Consider the following 22,350-nt stretch of genomic DNA (forward strand, 5'->3'; position numbering starts at 1 on the left):
AATCGTCCGTTAAAATCTCTGGAGCCTGGTGGGAGCGCCTGACCGTTCCCACTCATCCATCTGACCGGAACGCGCAGTGGTCCTTCATCTCTGCATTGGAATACGACCTCGTGACCTGTTTATATGAAAAATCTAAACTAACGAATCATGTTTGACCATCCATTATCAGTTTAGACTGACCTTGTCTTATCGTCTGCTCAGCAGGGTATGTTTTCAAATTTATTCCCCCAGGAGAAATAAGGTTATCGCAAAGTTGCTCATCGCTAAAATCATTGCATTCAACAACTCCATTGCACACTCCAGAGCGAGGAACACATTGGTCCCTACTATGACATGTAAATTCATTTTGTGGGTTGCATTAGGGTGGTCTGGGTGTTGTCGCTGAAAGTGCCGAAAATAAAATAAGACAAGTGTTTTTTTTAATAAATATTGTCCAATTCAAACTTTTCGTAATCCTACAGTAATTTACAAAACTGTGCTTATGTATGTATGTATGCGAAAGTTGGTGCTTTTGCAAACATTTTCATGGTTTCATTGCACCAGACGCAGACGCCACTTGACACGATGACAATACTTGCATAAGATTGTATAAGTCTCAGATTCGTCTAATCAGTTAATTTATAACCCAATAATAAAATATATTGCTCTACCAACTTACCAACCGTACAATTGAGTTCGTCGCTGCCATCCTAATTAATTCAAACAAGATTTATGAACTGAATGTGTTCTTTGTTTGCAAAAAGTAAAACTGCGACAATATCAATATAGAAAATAAACATTTTTACTTCGCAGTCAAAGGTATGGTCATTGTACATGCATAAATATATTTTCCAAATTATAACAAAACGTTTGACGGATTGCTTAAAATGGACGCCAGAAGTGAGTCGAAAGCAAGCAACCAGGTTTTCCGTGTTGTATCCTGTCAAAGTGCTGTGCAGTATTTTTTAACAAGTGCTCCCAATCACAGCCCCACTACCACGAACACTCTGGATGTTTTTAATTGTTCCTCCACAAAATTAATTGTTTAAGCTAGAAGAAATGTCGACTCGAAAATTCACGGATAAGGATAACGACGACAATATATGGAATTTCAAGAATCTACAACAATGGGAGCAAGAAGCGGAGGTGAGAGAAATGTTTAAAAATATATGACCATTGGACAAGTATTTCAAGTGTTTGATTGCAAATAGGAGGCTGAACGAACACTAATAAATTCAAGAAAGACAGGCTACGACGATGAGGAAGATTTTAAGCCGGCGAAAAACTTCCAACTCCCAAATCAGGTTATAAGATAGATTAAACTAATTGAAACATGCATAAGAATAAGTAATATTGATTCCAGGGTGGCAAACCTAACTTTGGAGGAAGTTCAAAAGCAAATAGGATTGAATTTATGCCACATCGAACCTCCCACACCCTGTCTGGAGCTAAACGGAAGAAAGGTTCTGAGGAGAACAATGACGCAAGTTCTAAAAAATCGGCAAACTCCAAAATTAAACCAGACGTAGGTACTTTAGTAAAACCACAGGTTACTCAGCGCTTGCCGAAAGAAGAACAATCATCTATATGTATCAATCAACAAACATTGTCCCCCGACAAGAACGAACCAGATCGCTCCAGATCGAACCAGATCGCTCCAGATCGCTCCCTCAAATGTATGAAGTATGGAAGGCATGGGCTCCTGTTTTATCAGGAGGTGGATGAACTTATTGCAAGTATGTGTATAAAAGTGTCACAGATTCGACATACATGACATGCTATGTTTTATGAATTTACAGATCAAAGAATTTTTGTCCAACCACTCCGAGGAAAGGACAAGCAACTAAATGGGCATATTCTAATAAATTTTTCGAACACAAGTATTTCATGTCTCATGGCTTCGAACAGCAGAAAATCCCACTCTAGTGCCGATCTTGACGATGATGAAAGTTCATCCGGATGCGGCGTTGGGTAAAAATAATGCATACGAATTATTCCTGCATAAACTACCGTGGATTAATATTATGCAATGCAAGATATACTTATGAAATGTTTTTGTCACTTTAGCTATTTCCTAAGAAATGGGAGCATGGATTATAATCCTAAAGAAGCCTACTACGTTGATATCTACATGACGACGAATGCAGTGGCTACATATCTTAAAATGGGTCTCAGAGGTATTTCTTGAATTTAAATACCCATAGGTTAATCTCAAATTAATATAAATCTTTTCATTTAAAAGGAATGTTGGACGCTGTTTGCGTCCACTGTCCATCTGAGGACTATATGCTGTGCCTGCCTTTTGCGAAACAACTCGTGGATATTTTAGGCCAAAGCCCCAATCTTGCGAAAATTGTTCCAACTGCTGACTTTGTTCAAACCAAGCAACCGTTCTCAAAGTTCACAGTAGCTTCAATCCCTAACTACGGGTTTTGGAAACGACCCTCCGGTAATTATTAAATTGTAGTATACACATGGAAGGAAATTAGTTTCAAGTGTTACATGCTAATCGTATTACGTAGATTCAAACGAACAGATCACGGTGAACTCTACATCATTCATTTGCATGGAGAATCCAGAGTACCAGGAGCAAAAATGTAGACAAATCTTGCATAAACCATGGGGAGAAAATGGTGTAATATTTTATGAAGAAGGCGATTCCTTTGACGAAAGTAAGCTTGAGGGAAATAATTCATATGCATTAATTTAACTTACATCGAAACATGTTTTTTTATGTGCAGTACACAAGCTGTACTTCACGCCCCTCCGTGGAGAAGATAAAAAGTACAACGGTCATCTTCTGATTGCCTTCACAACCTACGAATCTGTATGCCGCGGAGCATCCGAACGTTTGCACCAGTCACTTGGTCACGGCCAGGGGAAAACCAGAGGTTGCGGCATTAGGTAACAATTTCTTGGGACTATTTCCATGTTTATGTATATCATGATAAGAGTAACACAAGTCCTCATTCTCATAGTTTTACCTGATTGTATTTACGTAGATATTTTCTACAAAGTGGTAAGATGATCTACTTTGGTGATGACTCGAAGCCTCTAAACGTGTATATGACATCCAACCATGGTGCTGTGACGTTCAAAATGGGCTTAAGAGGTACACTCCCCAGGTGTACATTAATTTTATATAACCAACTAATGCTTATGAATAATTTATAGCCGCTCTAGATGCTGTGTGTATTCACTCACCATGTCGCAAATTTCTTGATATTAAGCCGTACTTCGCACCCATATTGGACGTCTTGAAAAACATCCCTGAAATCAGAGTCATCCTCCCTACTTTGGACCAACTCAACCGAAAAGTACCCTTCTCACGTTTTACCGTCGCTTCGATCGCAAACTTTGGTTTGTTTATTCGTGGATCGGAAGTGACGCCAAACACCCCATGGAATTTCCATCTTGACAAACTCAGTGACATCCTACTTGATGCTTCAAAGACAAGCAAGCAATTAATGCATATGAATAATTTTGAAGATCGACAAGTCTTACAGGCGATCAAGGAAAACAAAACAAAAGAACAAAACCTCCTCGATCAAGAAAACTGTGCCATTATAGAATGGTTGAAGACGAACTACATTGCTTCCAAAGATCATTTCGTGTATAAGAATGACGTGTATTTTCATTACAAGAATTCAACAAGAAATCAGACTACGATTAGTAAAATGGCTTTCGGTAGGAAGGTTGGTAAAACCTTTAAAGAGATACACGCGACGAGCGCAAAGGATGGAAAATCCAAGCATAAGGGAATTGAAAAAGTGGAGGTAAACCAAGCCGACTCTACTGCAATGTTGTCGGATTTGGATGGCCAATATGTCCAGCGAGATGATATGGACAAACGATCATCTCGTGCGTCACGTCAAATAACATCAACTGTTCTAACGCACGATTGGATCTTGCGCAACTTTACCATGGAGGAAAACGAAGAAGTGTTAAAAAGTGATGTGTACCCGTTGTACATTGAAAATTTCGGACATGATAAACCTTTAAGCAAAAACTTCTTTAATATGGAACTTAAAACATGTTTCCCGAATATAGGAATAGTAAGACACCAATACAACGGTCCTGGATCCGCCAAACGGTATTATAAAAATTTGAAGTACGTCGGATCCCAAGTATTATAATTCTAAGTCTGTTATTATAATTCTAACTTTGTTATAAAAAAATGCATATGACTTATTAGTTTGTTTGGTTAAGCTATGAACCATTATGTAGCAATAGTTGTATACATATGAATTAGTTGTTTAATTTACCACATTTTCATTTATAAAGTACAAATGTATCTTTGTTCAATTTTTGCATAACTATATGTACCATTGAATAAGTTATAACTTTGACTGCCAGGTAAAGATGCTTATTTTCTTTATTGATATTATCGCAGTTTTACGCATTCAGTTAATAAATCTTGTCAGAATTAATTAGGATGGCAGTGACGAGCTCAATTGTAGAACTCAGATCAAACATCACACAGATCATTTTTTGCATGTGTACGTGCGTGATATTCGAGTCGATTCGATGCAAATATGTGAGAATTTTGACGATTGCAGGTTCTTTCATTTATAGTACGAAATATTAATAAGTGACCTTATGGCCTTATTTATTATTATTTTTGCAGAGCTGCCTGTGGACCGTCAGCCTCCCATTATAAGTGTCATTCTAGTGGTTACTGTAGTTGTTTGAATTCTGTGGTAATAACTTTAATTAATAATTACTACAATTTCTTATAAGTATAGGCATGCAGTAATATATGTCTAATTTATCTTATCAATAGGGCTACCCTGCAAAATGTCAGACTCTCGACGAAGTTAATGATACCGCTTGCCGAAAAATGTGCGGTATGTAAATACATACATGAAAATGTCCAAAAATATAATATGTAAAAGACTTGTGGATGTACATATTTATGCTTAATTCAGGTGGTTTGAGGATTGCAAAGCGATGTTCGACTGACGCAGGCTTGTTTTGCACCTGTTTTCAACACCCTTTTTATCCATACACAAAATAGGTGTGACTTTATTTCTCATTTAAAATTAAAATTAAATTACAAATCTGTTAAAAAAATTGTCCAACTAAAACCTGTATAGTAAAATTGAGCCATTAAAAAACTGAATCCTCCACACTGGTATTACTTCCAGCAGTACTGGACCCATTTTCCCCGATTTCTGCAACACTTGACATGCTCAGCCTCTGCTTTTTGTCGTGCACCTGACAAATCAAGGTTTTTAAGCAAAAGTTGCAAAATATTACAGAGTTACGTATTTTATTTACCCCTTTCGCTACATTGATCAATTTCCCTGCCGAAGTTTTTCCAGTTTGTTGCACAAGTTGATGAAGTGAACTTCTCGTGTTGAGTAAAAGTTTGTAAGGTTCGTCAAATTCCTAAATTATTATGGTCATGACTTTGGATATTGACTTCTCGGAATTTGAATTGTTATGGAACGTACCATTATACGACCAGCGTCCAAAACTAAAATTCTGTCAGAATCCATAACTGTGTGCAGCCTATAGACACATCAGGGTTAAATTAGTTTTAACATTTACACGCTTATCGTGATTTTTCTTGCCTATGCGCCACGGTCAGGACAGTACAATCGGCGAATTTCTCACGAATCGTTTTCTGAATTAATGCATCCGTCTCTGGGTCGACGTTTGCGGTTGCTTAAATCATAATTTTTTCGTCGTCACAGATTTATTTTATATTTATCGCTTTACAATTATTAGTTTATCTGTGTAATACCTTCATCCAAAATCAAGACTTTGTTTCGTCTCAGAATCGCTCTTCCTAAATAAATTAGTAATTACAGTATCAAGCTAAGTTTAAATTATTATTGTATAAGTACCTAAACATATTAACTGTCGTTGCCCCACACTGAAATTTGAACCACCTTCTGCAATCTGGTCCAGCAAAAAGATAGATTAATGATTATGGTTTAACTTCCGGTGTGTCACATATCTTTGTCTACCTGAGTATCAAGTCCGGCCTGCATTTCTCTTACGGCTTGAGCTAAATGCACATCCTCCAATACTTGCCACAATTGGTCGTCATCATAATCGTTAAAGGGGTCGAGGTTTCTGCGAAGCGTGCCAATGAAGAGAACAGGGTCTTGAGGAATGATGGATATTTTGGACCTCAGTTCGTGCAGCCCGATACTCATGACATCAATGCCATCAATTTCAATCGTTCCGGAACAAGGTTCCGCAATTCGAAACAAAGCTGAAATCATAAACAGTGCAAAATTCAGCCGGTGGAAGGTCTCATCTAAGTGGGGCGTTAAATTTAACCCGTAATTAAGGAAGATTTCCCTGCTCCAGTCCGACCAACAATGCCGACCTAATCGGTAAGAGTTTTACTTAATATGGGTGTTTAATCAATTATAGATACTTATGCATATTTAATTATATGATGACCAACTTTCTCCTTGGGTAGAATAGTGCAGGATATTTCATTAAGTACTGGAGCATCTTCCCCGTATCGAAGCGTCATCTTTTTCATAACAATTTGACTCTTGAGTGGCCATGATTTCGGAGGTCCTACTGAAGAAACCAATGCAGCTTCCGGTTCCAAGGCGGAATACTCCAACACCTACATGTACATATGTAAATATACATATACGACTTTTTTCATAACCCTGTAACCTACCCGTTCAACGGAAACCATGTGATTCTCAGTTTCAGCACTTTGTCTAACGCCCCACTGAAACATCCTACAGGCAAAAATATCAAAGATTATCATCAATTTTTTCCTGTCCCAAAGTCCAAAATTTTCATTACCCTGTGAGCGTCATCGCTGACGATATTGCGAGACCAACTGCTGCACCCTCTAAAAAAAGAGTCAACCGGATTTAAGGGGGACGCTGAGAATTTACGCAAATCCATTTAGTTTTCACGTATGTACCTTGCCGCATAAAGAGAAAGCTGAACGTGACCGCAGCGATAAAGCCGACGCTACACCAGTCCACGAATATTCCCAGCCATCTCGCCGTTGCGAGAAAAAGATACCAGGACGAAGAGTGCAGATCTTGATAGGCGTCAAATTGACGTTCAAATTGACCTTCAACTCCGAATGCTCTAAATGTCCAAATTTTTTAGAGACTATGCATGATCACGAATCTTGTGGTTATTCAGTCTAAAAATGAGTACCTTATTGTGGTCAGTCCGTAGAGAGACGTGCTCAAGTGTGAAAAGACTGGACTTCTAGCAATCCCCTCGAGACGTTTTACACTTCTCGCCGTCTCGAGATAGAACCTTCTCACGAAATAGAATAAAATGCCCAATATTGCCGACGGAATTAGGAGAAATTGGTTTACAGTGCAAACAATTACAATGACACCGATAAATTGGAGAAATATCTGTAACGTGACAATGAGGAGATGCATGATCATGAAAACTTCTGACGAAAATGACACTTATTAAATATAACCTTACATCCATTGTATCAAACAAAGTTGAAGGAAGTGTTTCGTCCACTATTCCTATGTCTTTAGCGAAGCGGTTGAGGATCCTCCCTATACGTACACATAAATTGAGTGAAAGTGTCGAAATCCGCATCACCATTATGCTTACCGACTGGATTGATCTCAAAGAATCGCATCGGAGCTCGAAGCACCCCATTAAAAAGCATTTTATGTAAATTAACCGATGAGGTGAGACACATCGTTAGAAATCCTGCCGTTCTGATTAAAGATATCACAAAGAGGACCCCGATAATTCCAGAATAGATCCAAACTTCCATTTCCCTCTCCGAATCGAGTGATAATGAACTTGTCGAATTTTCCTTATAAAACGAAGAATTTTCTATTTTAAAACCCGCATCAAAGTCACCAGATTCAAAGTCTTGTTCATCTAAGACGGGAGAAAATCGAGCTTCTTCATTCTTAGTCCAATACTGCAACCAATAGTCTGACCCCGAGAATAAAATTTGGACCAATATGTTTGAAAAGAATAGGATGGTGAGGGCAAAGAGGGAGGATCCGGCACGGATGTAGCGCCAGTAGAGGAACACTGAAAGTCAATTTTTACACCGGGATTATTTTTTGACCGGTGTTCAGAAATTTTCGGAAATTTATACCTGAGATGTCACCAGTGGATCTCTGCTCCTCGTGAACCTTGGGGATGAGGGGACTGTTCTCGTCGCGGGGGTGGTCGCCATTGGAGGACGATGAACTACTGAGAGATTTCTTTTTAGGACGGAGTCGCACTGTGGGAACGAGTGGTTTCGACCTGGAGAAAAAAAATATATTTTTTTTGTCAAAATTTTGAAAGATTTATATATTTATGTTTTCCGTACATTCTTCTGGAAATGTCGTAGTGGGGTTGTTGACCATAGCTCCGCATAATTGCGGGTTCCTCCTCCCACTCGAATTCTTCTGGGACGAAAGGATTTCCCAGTGCGCCCATTTCCGAAATAATGCTCATGGAGGCACTCCTTCTAATTTGGGGCTGGGATTTACTCCTGGTAAGCACTTCCATCCCGGTTCCTTTGTATTTTAGCGTTTTTTGAGAAGTGCTCTCAAGTAAATCTTGTGCTTGAGGTGTGGTCTCTTCAGAGCGGAGAAGTTGGGCGAAGTTTATCCCGGTTCGGAGCAGTTCGGTGTACGTCCCTAGAAAAATCAGTCATACAAAGGAACCATATTTAATAATTAAGGAGGAGGCACCCTCCTTACGTGAAATGCCCCACCGTGATATTCGGCTCAATTTTTGATATGTTGTACATTTCGACGTGCCGAACAAAAAATGTATTGGTCCCTAAGCCTTAAGTGACCTGGTTCGACCGGAAATAGAGGTCAAAGGTCAGTGCACTTTTTCGCTCGAAACCCCATAAACCGTATATTTTTAGAAAGCTACGGACCTCCCCAGTCCGAATATACACCATACTTGGGTCAAAGGTCAAGCCTTGATCTGTCGAGGTCAACCCTTGGCCTGTCGAGGTCAAATATGTTATTGAGGCAAGGTAAGATTTTTGGGGAAAAGTGGCCAAAGTACATTTCTGATAGGATGACTGCACCCTTGCTGGAAAAGGGCATTATTACATAGTTGGTTAACACTACATAATCAAGATCAATAAACACAAATGTTAGTGTTAACCAACTATGTAATAATGCCCTTTTCCAGCAAGGGTGCAGTCATCCTATCAGAAATGTACTTTGGCCACTTTTCCCCAAAAATCTTACCTTGCCTCAATAACATATTTGACCTCGACAGGCCAAGGGTTGACCTCGACAGATCAAGGCTTGACCTTTGACCCAAGTATGGTGTATATTCGGACTGGGGAGGTCCGTAGCTTTCTAAAAATATACGGTTTATGGGGTTTCGAGCGAAAAAGTGCACTGACCTTTGACCTCTATTTCCGGTCGAACCAGGTCACTTAAGGCTTAGGGACCAATACATTTTTTGTTCGGCACGTCGAAATGTACAACATATCAAAAATTGAGCCGAATATCACGGTGGGGCATTTCACGTAAGGAGGGTGCCTCCTCCTTTATAGTTAATGATACATGGTGGAAAATTTACCTTGGGCTGCTACACGACCCCCATCCAAGAGCAAGATTTCGTCAGCCGCCTTGAGAAATTGGAGTTGATGGGTCACCAGAATCCGCACCTTGTCTTTTAACGCGTCTATAATGCAGTTTTCAAAAAGGTGCCGACCAACTTCGGCGTCCACGGCGGAAAGTGGATCATCTAGGAGGTAAATGTCGGAATCTGCGTAAACCGCTCGAGCCAGGTTAACACGGGCCTGAATTAACAATTAAACAATTGAATTAATTTAACAATTTAATTTACAATGTAGTTAATTAGTATTAACACGAGCCTTCTGTCCCCCGCTCAACGACGTCCCCCTATCCCCCACCAGCGTATTGTCCCCAAACGGTAGGAGGGACAAGTCACGACTCAAGGCGCAAGTCTGAATCACTCTCTCGTACTTTTCTGCGTCAAATTGCCCCCCAAAAATAATATTTTCTTTAATACTTCCTCCGAAGACCCACGGCTCTTGTGATGTGTACGCAACTTTTCCGGAAACATGCAACGTTCCCGAAGTTATTGGTAGTTCACGCAGAATAGCTTGGAGCAAGGAACCCTGAATATTATATGTATATATTATAAATTATATTATATTATAACTTTATATTAGCAGAAAACAACTTTCATGCTAATTTCGTACATTTATTTTTAAAATTATTATTATCAGTGTAGTTTATCCACCTTGCCACATCCAACAGGTCCGATAACTCCGAGTAATTGACCCCTCTTCACATTTAGCGTGATATCTGTCAGCGTGGGTTCTTCCGATTTCGATGTCCATTTTGCTGTAACCTTCGTCATCCTAATCTCGGCTTCCGGCTGTTTCTGACTTTTTCCATATTCATGAGCTGATTGAAATGAGATCGCTTGTGGAGACAACTCTCGATTTTCCATCATTAAAAAATTCTACAAGATGGATTCAGATTAGTGACCAATTTTTCTAAATCGGTAATGTTCTCATATTATTTATTACCTGCAATCGATTTACGGAAACAAACAGCTCTGCCAGTTGGGCCACTCCGTTGGGGAAAAATAAAGTCATCACGAGACGAACACTGTTGTACAAGGATAGCGTCACAAAGACCTACAAAATAATGGATGCAATTTGCATAAATAATTTACTACCCAATTTACTTGATTCAATTAGAAAAACGTTACCTTTTCAGCCGTGAGAAAATTTCCGGTCAGCACGTACGACAAAAGGGTAAGAAAGACAATAATTTTCGAAGAGATGTAATATAAACTGAGATTTATCGCTTTTAAAATTGCCGTCTTCTTAATATACTTCACTTCGTCTCTGAAAAAAAAGATGAAAAATTATGAAATTATGTAAGTACATACATAATTTCAAAAAAATTGTGCCGTAATGTTTATGAGTTTTACTCTCTCGTCTCAGCTACCAAGAGGGCGAAAGGGCGTTCCCAAGTGTACATCTTGATAACTCGCATCGCAGAAATTATCTAATTGTTATAATAATTAAAATTTTGTTAGTATGAATGACAATAAGATAGCAAATATAGGAAAAATTCAACATACTTCGTTCATGACACGGACACGTCTGTCGGTTCGTATCGCGACTTAAAAAATAAGATTATGTACGATTTAATTAATTAATTAATTATGATCCGTTATGGTTAATATTACGACTTTCTCCAGGAATCATAAGTAATCTCACCTTGGACCCTAAGTGAACCAAACAGCTTTCCCATTTGACCTAAAAAAATTATACACATATTTTCAGATTACTGAATTTTTAAGCTAATTCACTTTGACATTCGTATCTAAATTTTACTTTGAAACGGAACAAACAAAACGAGCAGAGCTACTCCGACGAGGCATGACCATCCAAATTTTGACCACAGGATGTAAATAACGATTCCTAGTTGTATTGGGCCAATCCAACTATGCATGAATATAAGCATTGATATTTGAACTATGTATTTATATTTACAGTGAAAGTAAGAGTGAAAATACGGACATGTAATGGAGCATGCCCATCCCGATATCGAAGCGATTCACATCATTAGAAAGTAAATTAACCAATTGACCAATCGTAGTGTCGCCCAAGGCCGACTGACTCAATTTTAGAGACTGGAAAGTTAGAAAATATATATTTTTTAAACAGTCCTAGGTTGAAATGTATCAGATATTGTTATCACCTTTCTATAAATCACGGAGGAACATGCCACTCTCATTCTCATTCCTACGTGCTGGGTTTCGAAGAAGAATGGATGATGCATCTTTAAATCATAATATGCATGATTAACCATACCAATTTCCATGTAAAGAAAATTTGAGTTCTTATTGTAGATCCATTTTAAAATATAATACGTAACTTACAAAAGTGTAGCAAACTGTAAGATATACATAACTCGTACCGTTAATCCCATTTATCAGTGTATATATAGCTCTTAATTATTATAATTAACTTCACTTACTTGAACCAAGGACCAACCCTGAGGCAAACACATAGCCCATATTTCCATTCAATTCCGTCTGAAACTCTCCTCCAAAGAATCGAATCAGATATCCTAAGCAAATTGGTTGAATAATCCTAAAACGATTTATAATGGTTTCTTAAATCTGAAATCGTGTATCACAATTTTATTAAAAATCATTTACTTTAAAAAGCATTCCTCTGTAAAAGCAAAAATTCCGAGGGCAGCATAACTCCATCCGAAAACTTTAATTAATGCCCTGCGCAAACTTGCGGTTCGCTTGCCAAGCGATTTTTTGGCCAAAGTAAGTTCCTCCTCCCATGCCGCACTTTATAGAAATTTATAAAAAACAGTGTTACCATAATTAAAACGCTGTTTATAAAAAAACTTTCACCACTTTCACTTTGATCTTAATTGCATTTCGCTACCTGAGCTTGTCCCCCAACGAGTTGGAAAGATCATCTTTTGGGACACGAAATAAGTCGGATAGCTCAAGATCACGCTTATACCCTAATTTTCAATACACAAGTTATTAAATTATAGCTCTTATTTTAATTAAGTTTACATAATTACCTAAGCGTAACAGCTTTAACAGCCACCTGTCACAATTAAATTACATTTTATTACATGAAATATCTTATAATTTTTTCATTTTATGAGCAAAAAACATACCAAAATAGCAGCTTCGATAGAAAACTAGCATCTTCCCTAGGCGATTTTGGCAACGGCTGAGTCATCGTGGTGAAAGTGAAAATTAACTAATAAATATTTTAAAAAGAACTAAAACACGACACTTCAGTTACATGCGTCGTAGATGTTGCAACAATAATATTGCTTATCACATCATTCTTATATACACATTTTTTGGAAAAGTGTACGTACTAGTTTAACAACCGCACTTAACTGGACAGTTTGACCTACAGTTTGACCGACTACGATCAAATTATTGTATGCATGGTGCGTCTTCAGGAATGAAACTGGATTATGGATAACTATTTAGTCATTGTCACGTATTTATGAGAGTGGTTTGCAGGCACTTGGTATCAAATCAATGTAAAGTTACTTATCTCTTTCGTAGAGTATTTAAACAACAAAAGTTGAATCAACTTTGTGCTTATCGAGTAATGCATGCATGCAAATTGAAGTTAAAGACTTAATAAAAAGTCAGTAATTTATTTATTTGCATTTTTGTCAGGTTAGTTAACTCGATACTTAATTGTCTAGACTTTAATGTTTTAATGCTGGGCGTATACTTTTTTAATTTGATTAACAAACTCAGTAGAAAATTGAATACTTAATATTTTGTTTGAATTGTGATAAGATTCCCATCAAATTTTAGGTATTATACCGTTGCATCAACTAAGTAATCTTTATTATATACTTTTCGGCTTATCGATGACTATAACTTTATCTAATTATAACTGAACCCTCGTCAACTTCCATGCATAAAACTTTACATTTACATTCTACGTCTCTCTAAAGTCCTTACAGATAAAAATGTGGAGTTTGATTTCATATGCATGTTGTTGTTACACAGAAAATCATGCCATACATAATTGTTATCAATGTATTTGTACCCACAACGCGTTATCAGCTTTATTATTGACACTTTAAATGGGAAAAGGAGCCATACATGCTCAAAAACATTTTCATGCTGACATCACAACCATTTTCCTGCTGACTGTGCCTCATCATAATAAAACAACATGATAACGGCGATGTCCGATAAGCATTTTACAGTAAGACCTTTGTGGTGAAAGTATATAAGTAAAGTCGATCTTGGGAGGAAGATTTGTCTTCTTCTTTTAATTCATTAAACACGGGGCAACTTTGGAAATGTGGTTATCTTGCACTTATCGTAAAATAAGTGTCTGATAAGCGAGTATTTTTGAGCTATTTGGATAGTGAAAGTTGGTGAAAGTGCTTTTCTCCCCATTTTTCGTGAGACGGGGCATCCCGACATTTCTATGCCCACGGCGGCCCGGCGTTAAATCACATTATCATTCAGTCCACGACAAAGTTTGTTTTTTGATCGTGGTGGTCTGTCATTATTAATTTTTTGAAAATTCGTTTTCGAAATATAAAAAAATACTTATTTTTCTGATATCTTGAACAATGGCGGATTTTGTTTCTCTATTGGTGGATATGGGATTTGATCCGGAGAAGTCGTAAGTTTTTGTTTGTTTTGTGTTGTTTGTATAATACAAACAAACAAGAGTTGAACGTTTAATTAAAATAAATAAATGAATGAATATTGATAATTAACTTAGGAAGATGGCTGTCGAGAAGACGGGAAACCAAGGGGTCGAACCTGCAATGGAGTGGTGAGGAACTAATTGATTCAAAACCAATTAAAAATTTCGAATTTATTTTCATGTATGTAAATATGCTGAACATTGTTGATACATAATTTCAGGATACTTTCACACCCTGACGAACCATCACCATCAGCAGAGGGAGGAGGATCAAATGACAACACTTCAACGACAACCCCAGCGACTGATACGAAAACTGAAGAAGTTCCAAAATCGTGGAAATGTGAAGAGTAAGTCGACGACGCTTGTTGTTTAAAATTCCAGTTCATTTTCATTCTTGTTTTTTAATCTTTCCTCAAGTTGCGGAAAACTGTTCGCATCGATGGACACCGTCGAGTTCCACGCAGCCAAAACGAACCATTCCAACTTTTCAGAGTCCACTGAGGAAAAAAAGCCCTTGACAGCTGAAGAGAAGGCCGAACAGCAGAAAAAGTTGGTGGAACTCATGAAGACGAAAAGGGTCGAGCGTGAAGCAAAAGTATTCAATAAAATTCAATACATTTGATTTAAAGCTTCAGTTTTAATTAATTTTGTTTTATTTACCAGGAGAAACTTGAAGAAATTGAGCGAGAAAAACAGCGAATGGCGAGTGGGAAGGATTTGATCGAAGCCAAGCGTCGTCTCGAAGGTGAGATAATTTTGTTCGGGAAAAATTATTAGAGTCTAATCTTTTTTTTAATTTTCCATTTAAGAACAAGAGATGAAGGAGATGATCGCGCAAAAACAAAGAGAGAAGAGGGAAGACAAGGCGGCCAGGGACAGGGTCAAGGCTCAGATCGAGGAGGACAGGTTGGCCCGGAAGGCCAAGTTTGGTGGTGGCGGAAGTGGTACTTCAATCACGGAGAGTCCACCAGTGTCAGTAAAACCAAGTCCAATGGAAGTCGACGTGGTCAAGAAGGACTACACTCACACAAAGTTGCAAGTAAGCCGTGTCTTAAATACTCTTGAACACGTTGCAAAACTTGGTAGAATTTTATAAATTAATCATAAAAACATATTTGTTAGCTACGACTTCCCAGCGGAAAAACGATGACACAAACTTTTGGGGTAAGCGAGCCCCTGGCCGCAGTCCGTGTATACATTGAAATGAATCGTGACGACGGAGTGGAAGGAAGCTTCAATCTCATTACAAACTTCCCAAGGTTAGATTGACTAATTATGGAACCTATGTGAAGGAAGACTATGAAAACCCCCTTTCTTTTTGGGAGGTATTTTTGGTGCTAAGCTAAATAACTAATGACTGATTTTCATTTAAAGGAAAACCTTTGTTGAGGACGACTATGACAAACCCCTTCTTACTTTGGGACGTACGTAAGATATACTTTATTCAAACAACAGCACAAATTATTATCAAATGTGGTAAAGAGAAAACAACCTTGAACAAATGGTAAAAACAGGTTTTAAAACGATCAGAAACAATTTTTAAGGGGGGTTATGAAAGTTTAGCAATAACAGTTTTTAAGAAACAACCTACTTAACAAACTTCCAAATGATATTCCCAGCATTAATTGGAATCACCGTTGGGATTTCTACTTCTAAAACTTCACCATATAAGTATCCGAATACATCATCAAACATAGATTTTGAAAACGATTCATCAAAATGAGTAAACTTTTGGCATAAAAATATAATTTCATGGCCATTGACTTTCAAACCGAGCATGTGGGCGAGTATTGACGCCATGTGACCAAGTGTTTCTATCCGCTGCGCTGGTTCCTTTATTTCATCATGAATAATTTTCTCCTCCTTTGTCAACCGGGTATAACTTCTATTGTCGTTGATGACGCCAGCCTGGGGATGAGCAAATTGGTAGATCCTTTTGATATGGCTTTTGTCGAAATCAGACAGCCCTGTCTTCTTGGCTCTCGAGTGTCCTCCTGATCCGTCACCTGTTCTTTTCACCATACTCCACTTTACGCCAGAGTACATTTCACCCGTGTTAGTGTCCCTTGCGAGGTAGGAGCTCGGTAGATTTGGATAGGAGATTGTTGGAAGAAGAGACTTCGGCAGGACGGTGGTGGACTTCTTTTCTCCAGTAACCTTGAAACGGAAACCGTTGATTTCAAACACTCGTCGCAACTTCTCAAAAAAATCCTTTTGACATCCATCATTGTTGCGGAATGTAATCTCTTGGTTGATTAACTTGACTCTGTTATTATCACCACAAGCTGAGTTGTATAACATTATCATCATACTCAGTGCGACCTAAATCAATAGAACTTCATTAGATTATGACAATACGATTATGTAACAATTTTTATGTGTACCAGGTTATGATGATTTCCTTCTCCTGCTAGTAAGTCCTCTGTGGAGTAAACTAATTTGGCGAATGACCCAAGAACAGCGTTTTTGTTGGTCTTCATGTAGTTGGCCAGGGATACCGTGAGAGTCTCGGCAGTTTTAGATTTTGAATATATATTCAACTCGTTGTCTGTATATCCAGCAATCTTTTGCGGTGGGGTGATTACGCAGAAGGCTGTGACACCAGATTTAATGTCTCTAACAAAACACACATGTGTTGGAGAATGTTTTGAACAGTAGTTCCATGCTTTAGACACCTCGTCAATCCAACAAGAATCCAATTGGCATTTATAATTCCTCCTCCCAGAGGGTTGATTAGACTGTGGAGTAGGGTCATGGTATCCAAACCTTGACCGTTTCTTGTCCCACAATGCACGGAGAGTGGCGCCTTTGTACACTGCTGTAATCGGATTCCTCTCGACAGACTCCATCGCTACTTTGAACTGAGGGTCGTGAAGCACGTCCTCATCCTTTCCTTTAAATAAAATCCGCTCTTTGACTGCCTCCATTATTGCTCTCAAACGACATGTTGGAACAACTTTTGAAGTAGTGGACGACGGCCCAGCTTGAAGAACTGCAAACAGATTTAATTTAATATTTTAATTTAATTAATGAGAAGATGAGAATACTTGCTGGACAACGTACGTTTATCTAACTTTGCGTCTCTTTCATCCACTTTCTTGACAAAAATTGTCAAGAGTTGTCCCTTCGTGGTCGGAGAAAGTCCACCCTCATCAATCATCTTTTTCAATTTTTGGGTCGACATTTCCTCGTACTCTTCCTCGTCAGAGTCAGACTGCAGTGGAGATGACGAAACATTTTGATCTGGGTGGTTCCGCTGTGCAACAATAAATCATTATTAGATTAAAATAGAGAAAAATGGATAAGTGCAGTGCAAAACTTAAATGAAAAACCTTACCTTCATTATGGGTGTGGTCGTGGACACTTTTTGGAAAGTATAGAATGGAAAAGGAAAATGTTTCTGCCTTTTTCACCTCAAAAACGATGAAGGTGAAACGTTCAGTGCAAAGTTCATTAAACCCGAGTTTAACGAGCAGAGATGGATTTTTTGCCTCTCACTCTCACTCTCATTTGAGAGTGGGGAGTCCGTATTCAATTGAATTAACGAGGCACATATGTCCCCACCAGAGTTGCCACTTTTTTATACTTTTATTTTTTTTATCCACAGTTGTCCCCTCCGCCGTGTTGATGGTTACACGAAGCTAATTCAATTTAGCCAATTTATTCCGATCCGATTTTAAAACGCACCAAACATTAACAACAAGCATTCGATCGTGTACTTCAAATTGTCAACGTGTTTCAACTCTTATAAAAATTATACAATATTTTGAAAAAATGTAACATGAAATTGTTACCATACTCTTGTTAATTTTACCTAAATGTATCAGTCCTGTGGTTTTGCTATAAAAAAAAGTGTGCGGAATGCATGATGGTAACTGAAAATTTGTTAAACATTTCTACTCTGGGATGATAAATAAATAAATTATTTATAATAATATGTAAGTTGATGTTTAGTTGTCAAATCTCAAGTATTGTATTATATTTTAGGTTCTCGGACATCACGTAAGCATCAATAAACAATGCCGATAGTGAAATGAGCAGCATTGCATTGTTTTACACACCACATACAGAAGTACATTAAAGCCAATTTATTGTACGAATTTATGTTACATAAATCACTCAATTATTAAATTCCATTCTAACACTCATAAAACTTATGGACATGCAAATTACTGATTACATAAGGAAGTACAGGAAATGGAACGTAACACATCAATTTGATCGTCTTTGTGATATTAAAATTTCCTCGTGAGTGATAACTTGCATGAACTTCATTCAATGAGTTCGCATTGTCATTTCAATTTAAATATTGGTAAAAGTTGGTGGAGAGGAACAATAAAGCTGCTAAAATGCTAAGACGTACATTATTCCTTGTCACCTTTACTTTCGCACTTTGTAATTTTGAATTTTACAAGAAATTTGTTTATTCTAAAATGTAAAAAAGCTCAAATTTATTGTCAATCTTCTTTACTAGATTTTTTAACATTGATTCAAAACTCGGACGGATTAGGAATTTTTCATAAACGGAGAATAATTGGGAAAGAGTGTCATTGTCAAAATCAGTTTACGGATTGTGCAAGTAAGTTTTTTTTAAGTAATCAATTTTTTGGTTGATGGTAAATTACGGATTTTATACATAGATATTTTCATATTTTATAGAAGTGAGAGGTCGGACAGACAAAAGATGCAATGATATCGTCAAGAGAAAACATTTGTAAGTTAGGATTCGAGCATCGTGTTATGAGATTTTCATATACAAATTTTCTCTTAATTTCTTTTTAATTTAGATGTAAAGCCGAATTTGCTACAGTTGCTGGAGCTGTTGTGGAAAAGATTACGAAGAAATCTAGTTGTCCAGTTAGTTGATAATGCATATGTACATAAATATATGGTTAATCAGTAATACGGTAAATTTAGACTTAACAGTATAATAATGTATGGAAAGAAAGTTAAAGTGAGACGAAAATAAATCACTTTGTGTAAACACCATAATCACACATAAAATAATCGTATTTTGTGACTCGTATTTGTGCAGTTGTGCATATTAGTTTTAGTGTCAATTTGTTGCATGCATATAATCTCATCGGGGAAATTGACATTTTGGGTATCTTGAGACTTTCACATTTTGAGAGTCACTTTTGTCTCAAATCAGTCACTGAGACAACAAAATGAGACAACTTACTTGCATGCACAATTTGTGCAATTTATTTCAAAACTACGGTCACGATTTCTTTTTCAGAAGAATATTCGCCGTGTCGGAACTTTTATTTTACTTACTGATCCGACAAGCAGACCGACCCGATAACTTCCTCGCAAATCACAACTTTTCAGTATGGAATACGAGGTCACAAAATGGGCCGACCTACAAAAACCTGATCACCTTCGTCTTAAAAGTGTATCTGGTCAACCAACGAAGGAAATTGAACAACCAGTCGATCCTCCTGTTGATCCTGTCGTCGACATTAATACCGACGAGGACATAGGGAGTCACCCAGATTCTTTCCCCACTGACGATCTTAATAATATTGAAGATATTGAAGGACCACTTCATGAGCATTATATTGGTGAAGATATTTAGCCCAGAATTAAAGCCTTGATAACTTATGATAACATAATATTCCCATGTATTACACACAGAACATCATGGTCCGCACCCCGACTGGGTCGACGACAACCCAGGAATTCCTTCCAGTGAGAAGGAGGACTTTCCCCCCGTCAACAAATGTTGTCGCCCGTACCAAAGAAACGACACGAAATTTCGACTACAACAAGTCATGTTGCCGACGTGTATCCTTCTTATTGCAAAGTAAATTAGTTTTTAGAGTGAATTTGATAAAAAATAATTTGTCAAACTGTAATTGAATTGTAATTTCGAAATGAATGTAGGTACAGCTTTATCTGGGAGTGTATTTTATATTTGATGAATTTGTTGACATTTTTCCTCATCACGTTTGCCGCATTCTTTGCCTTCTTCGAAGAGTCGTGAGTGGTTTGATATCATTTTAAAAGAACTGAGAATTGGATAAATTGGGAAATTAACTGTTTTTTCTTGATTAAGCTTATCAGCCACGGTAATTTTTATTGACGCCGTATTTTCCTGTGGTATGAAAAACACGTATTGCTTTTACAAAACTGAGGTCCAATAACTCACTATTTTTTACATTTTCAGACGTGTTGGTGCGACTCGCAGTGGAAATTTGGCGTTACAGAAATCAAGTTAGCGTTGTCATCTTTTCCGTTCGCTATTCTATGGTTCGAGACAAAAATTGTATTTTTATAAAAGTTTCGAAAATTAGTAAAGTCTTGATATGTAGTTATCTTACTTCACAGGCTCAATTTCTCCTGGATTTGATATCAATTACTCCATTTCATCAACTTTTCTTCGAATTCGTGGGTTCTGAAAATTTGCAGTACTTGGGTTACGTAGATTTCTGTAAATTTAACCGTTTTCTTCGTCTATATCGATCCTACGCATTTTTCACAATGTTGCAAGAAGAAAGGAAAGTAGACGAAAAATTCATGTAAAAATATCTTCATTTTAGTGTTTTTTTTAGATTATTCAATACATATCATAAAAAAGAATAATTTGTATCAGGTTCCTTGTGAGGTTTACTAATATGTACATTGGATTTATCCACTTGGTATCTTGCTTATTGATGTATCTGGTTGGAATGGTAATTTAGTAGGTTTTTGACTAATTTCTTAATTCGCATTACTACCAATTTATTTTTTTGTAACCCATTTCACAGGACCCACTGGACTTTCTGCTGTTCAGAAACCGAGAAATGTTAAATGGGACGTGGATGCGAGTAGTGAATCAAAAAAAGTATGGTTACCCGACAGAAAAACCGTATCAAATGTATGTGTTATCGACAAATTTCGCCGCTGCGACCGTGACCACTGTCGGGTGAGTGCATGAGCTACACTGGTCGTACATGTGTAGATTACGTACGGATGAATTCCAGTAATTGAAGTTTAATTTTTTTACAGATATGGAGACACGGTGAGCAGTAGAATTTAGAATATTGTTTTTTTTTAACTATAAATTATCCAAGATCTATACTCAATATTGCGTCTTATCAATTTTTTAGTCGCCAGGTTCAGAGACGGAAATGATTTGGTGCATCTTTTTCATGTTGTTTGGGGCAGTTTTTTTAAATGGATACTTTATCAGTCAATTGACCACTTTTGAGCTTGAAACCGATGGTGCCCGATTCGACTTATTCTTCAGAGTTAGGGAAATTCTGAAATATTTGGTATACCTTTCTTTATGAATTGTTTACTTGCCAAGATGATTTTATACGTGTGATAATAATGGTGACAGAAATCGGTTGGAACGCTGCCCCTGTTTGACGAGAAAGTCGTAGAGTATTACAAATGCTTGTGGTCATATCGGGGAGGCGTGTACGAGGTCCAATTCTTCAAATGCCTTCCACCAGCATTTCAGGAGGATTTGTTGTACGACATTTGTCAAGAAATGTTTGATAAGTCGTTTCTCTTCAATGGGATGGATGAAGCACTTTTGCGAGCAATTGCAAAAATTGTGAAAGTGGCGTTATACAATCCGGAAATGATCCTTTGTCGCAAGGGGGATTATGCGAATAAGATGTATTACATATTACAGGGTGAGTACATGCATAAATTCATTGGAAAGTGTTCTTCGAATGATGTAACGTTTCCACAGGAGAATGTCGCGTAATGTCGAAATATATGTCGAAAACGGCCGCCATATTGCGAGCAGGGTCCATAATTGGGGAGGCAAACTTGTTCTTTTCGTACCCTTACACGTCCAGCGTGGAGACGAGGACTTGTTGTCAATTCTTAATTTTAGAAAAGGAGGAGTTGATCATAGCCATGGACGATTTCCGAGACCAAGTAAAACAAAAGTCTTGAATATTTACAACAATTTGTATCATTATTATCTACGCTTATTTTTAGATTGCAATATTAAGGTCAAAAAGTCAAACGAAAGTATTCAAACTGTACGATACTCATCAGATTTTTGGTTTACCTCCGGTTTGCTGGGTGGGGGTGAGTACGGATAATAATTTATTTTAAATAGGAGTCTGACCTGAACGTATTAATCTGTCCTTCCTCCAGGCCAAGACAGATTATGACAATCCTAGCGAACCAAAACCTTCAAGTATTCGTAGAATTATGAGATGGTGAAATTTTATACCCTAAGAAATATATATTGACGTCAT

At 37.6% G+C, this 22,350-nt stretch overlaps 3 protein-coding genes across 5 annotated transcripts; 2 read left to right on the plus strand and 1 right to left on the minus strand.

Annotated features, from left to right (window-relative positions):
• The first annotated feature begins 473 nt into the window (after positions 1-473).
• On the plus strand, positions 474-5,108 carry LOC110842755. The gene is made up of 13 exons (XM_035847411.1): positions 474-1,125; positions 1,191-1,283; positions 1,343-1,715; positions 1,779-1,950; positions 2,047-2,156; positions 2,222-2,428; positions 2,502-2,651; positions 2,721-2,883; positions 2,982-3,091; positions 3,154-4,090; positions 4,607-4,679; positions 4,763-4,826; positions 4,908-5,108. The coding sequence occupies exons 1-13, from the start codon at positions 1,039-1,041 to the stop codon at positions 4,994-4,996; spliced, it is 2,628 nt and encodes an 875-aa protein (XP_035703304.1). The 5' UTR covers positions 474-1,038; the 3' UTR covers positions 4,997-5,108.
• LOC110842621 (multidrug resistance-associated protein 4) lies at positions 4,952-13,219 on the minus strand. Its single transcript, XM_035847410.1, has 34 exons — positions 12,621-13,219; positions 12,522-12,547; positions 12,377-12,458; positions 12,133-12,276; positions 11,949-12,064; positions 11,851-11,864; positions 11,670-11,750; positions 11,489-11,601; positions 11,303-11,412; positions 11,186-11,224; positions 11,047-11,087; positions 10,894-10,970; positions 10,669-10,807; positions 10,484-10,594; positions 10,192-10,416; positions 9,800-10,066; positions 9,502-9,724; positions 8,279-8,591; positions 8,060-8,211; positions 7,555-7,992; positions 7,417-7,496; positions 7,132-7,340; positions 6,887-7,059; positions 6,763-6,811; positions 6,632-6,695; positions 6,404-6,574; positions 6,274-6,322; positions 5,955-6,205; positions 5,832-5,886; positions 5,729-5,773; positions 5,556-5,649; positions 5,436-5,493; positions 5,260-5,370; positions 4,952-5,196 (listed from the first exon to the last, which is right to left on the minus strand). The coding sequence occupies exons 1-34, from the start codon at positions 12,683-12,685 to the stop codon at positions 5,089-5,091; spliced, it is 4,293 nt and encodes a 1,430-aa protein (XP_035703303.1). The 5' UTR covers positions 12,686-13,219; the 3' UTR covers positions 4,952-5,088.
• Positions 13,220-13,711: 492 nt separating this feature from the next.
• LOC110844590 (UBX domain-containing protein 1) lies at positions 13,712-19,138 on the plus strand. Of its 3 annotated transcripts, XM_022090830.2 has the most exons (12): positions 13,712-14,116; positions 14,219-14,272; positions 14,365-14,493; positions 14,564-14,741; positions 14,810-14,891; positions 14,956-15,185; positions 15,269-15,405; positions 15,521-15,570; positions 18,134-18,148; positions 18,621-18,725; positions 18,806-18,860; positions 18,934-19,138. In XM_022090830.2, the coding sequence occupies exons 1-12, from the start codon at positions 14,064-14,066 to the stop codon at positions 19,010-19,012; spliced, it is 1,167 nt and encodes a 388-aa protein (XP_021946522.1). In that variant the 5' UTR covers positions 13,712-14,063; the 3' UTR covers positions 19,013-19,138. The 3 variants fall into 3 exon arrangements, 2 of the variants coding, with proteins under 2 accessions (XP_021946522.1, XP_021946523.1); XR_004833913.1 differs by lacking the exons at positions 18,806-18,860; positions 18,934-19,138 and having other exon boundaries at positions 13,719-14,116; positions 18,134-18,394; positions 18,466-18,691; XM_022090831.2 differs by lacking the exons at positions 18,134-18,148; positions 18,621-18,725; positions 18,806-18,860; positions 18,934-19,138 and adding an exon at positions 17,754-18,088 and having other exon boundaries at positions 13,723-14,116.
• The last annotated feature ends 3,212 nt before the right edge of the window (positions 19,139-22,350 follow it).

This window comes from Folsomia candida, unplaced genomic scaffold (assembly GCF_002217175.1).
Source record: "Folsomia candida strain VU population unplaced genomic scaffold, ASM221717v1 Fcan01_Sc002, whole genome shotgun sequence".
Taxonomy (NCBI): domain Eukaryota; kingdom Metazoa; phylum Arthropoda; class Collembola; order Entomobryomorpha; family Isotomidae; genus Folsomia; species Folsomia candida.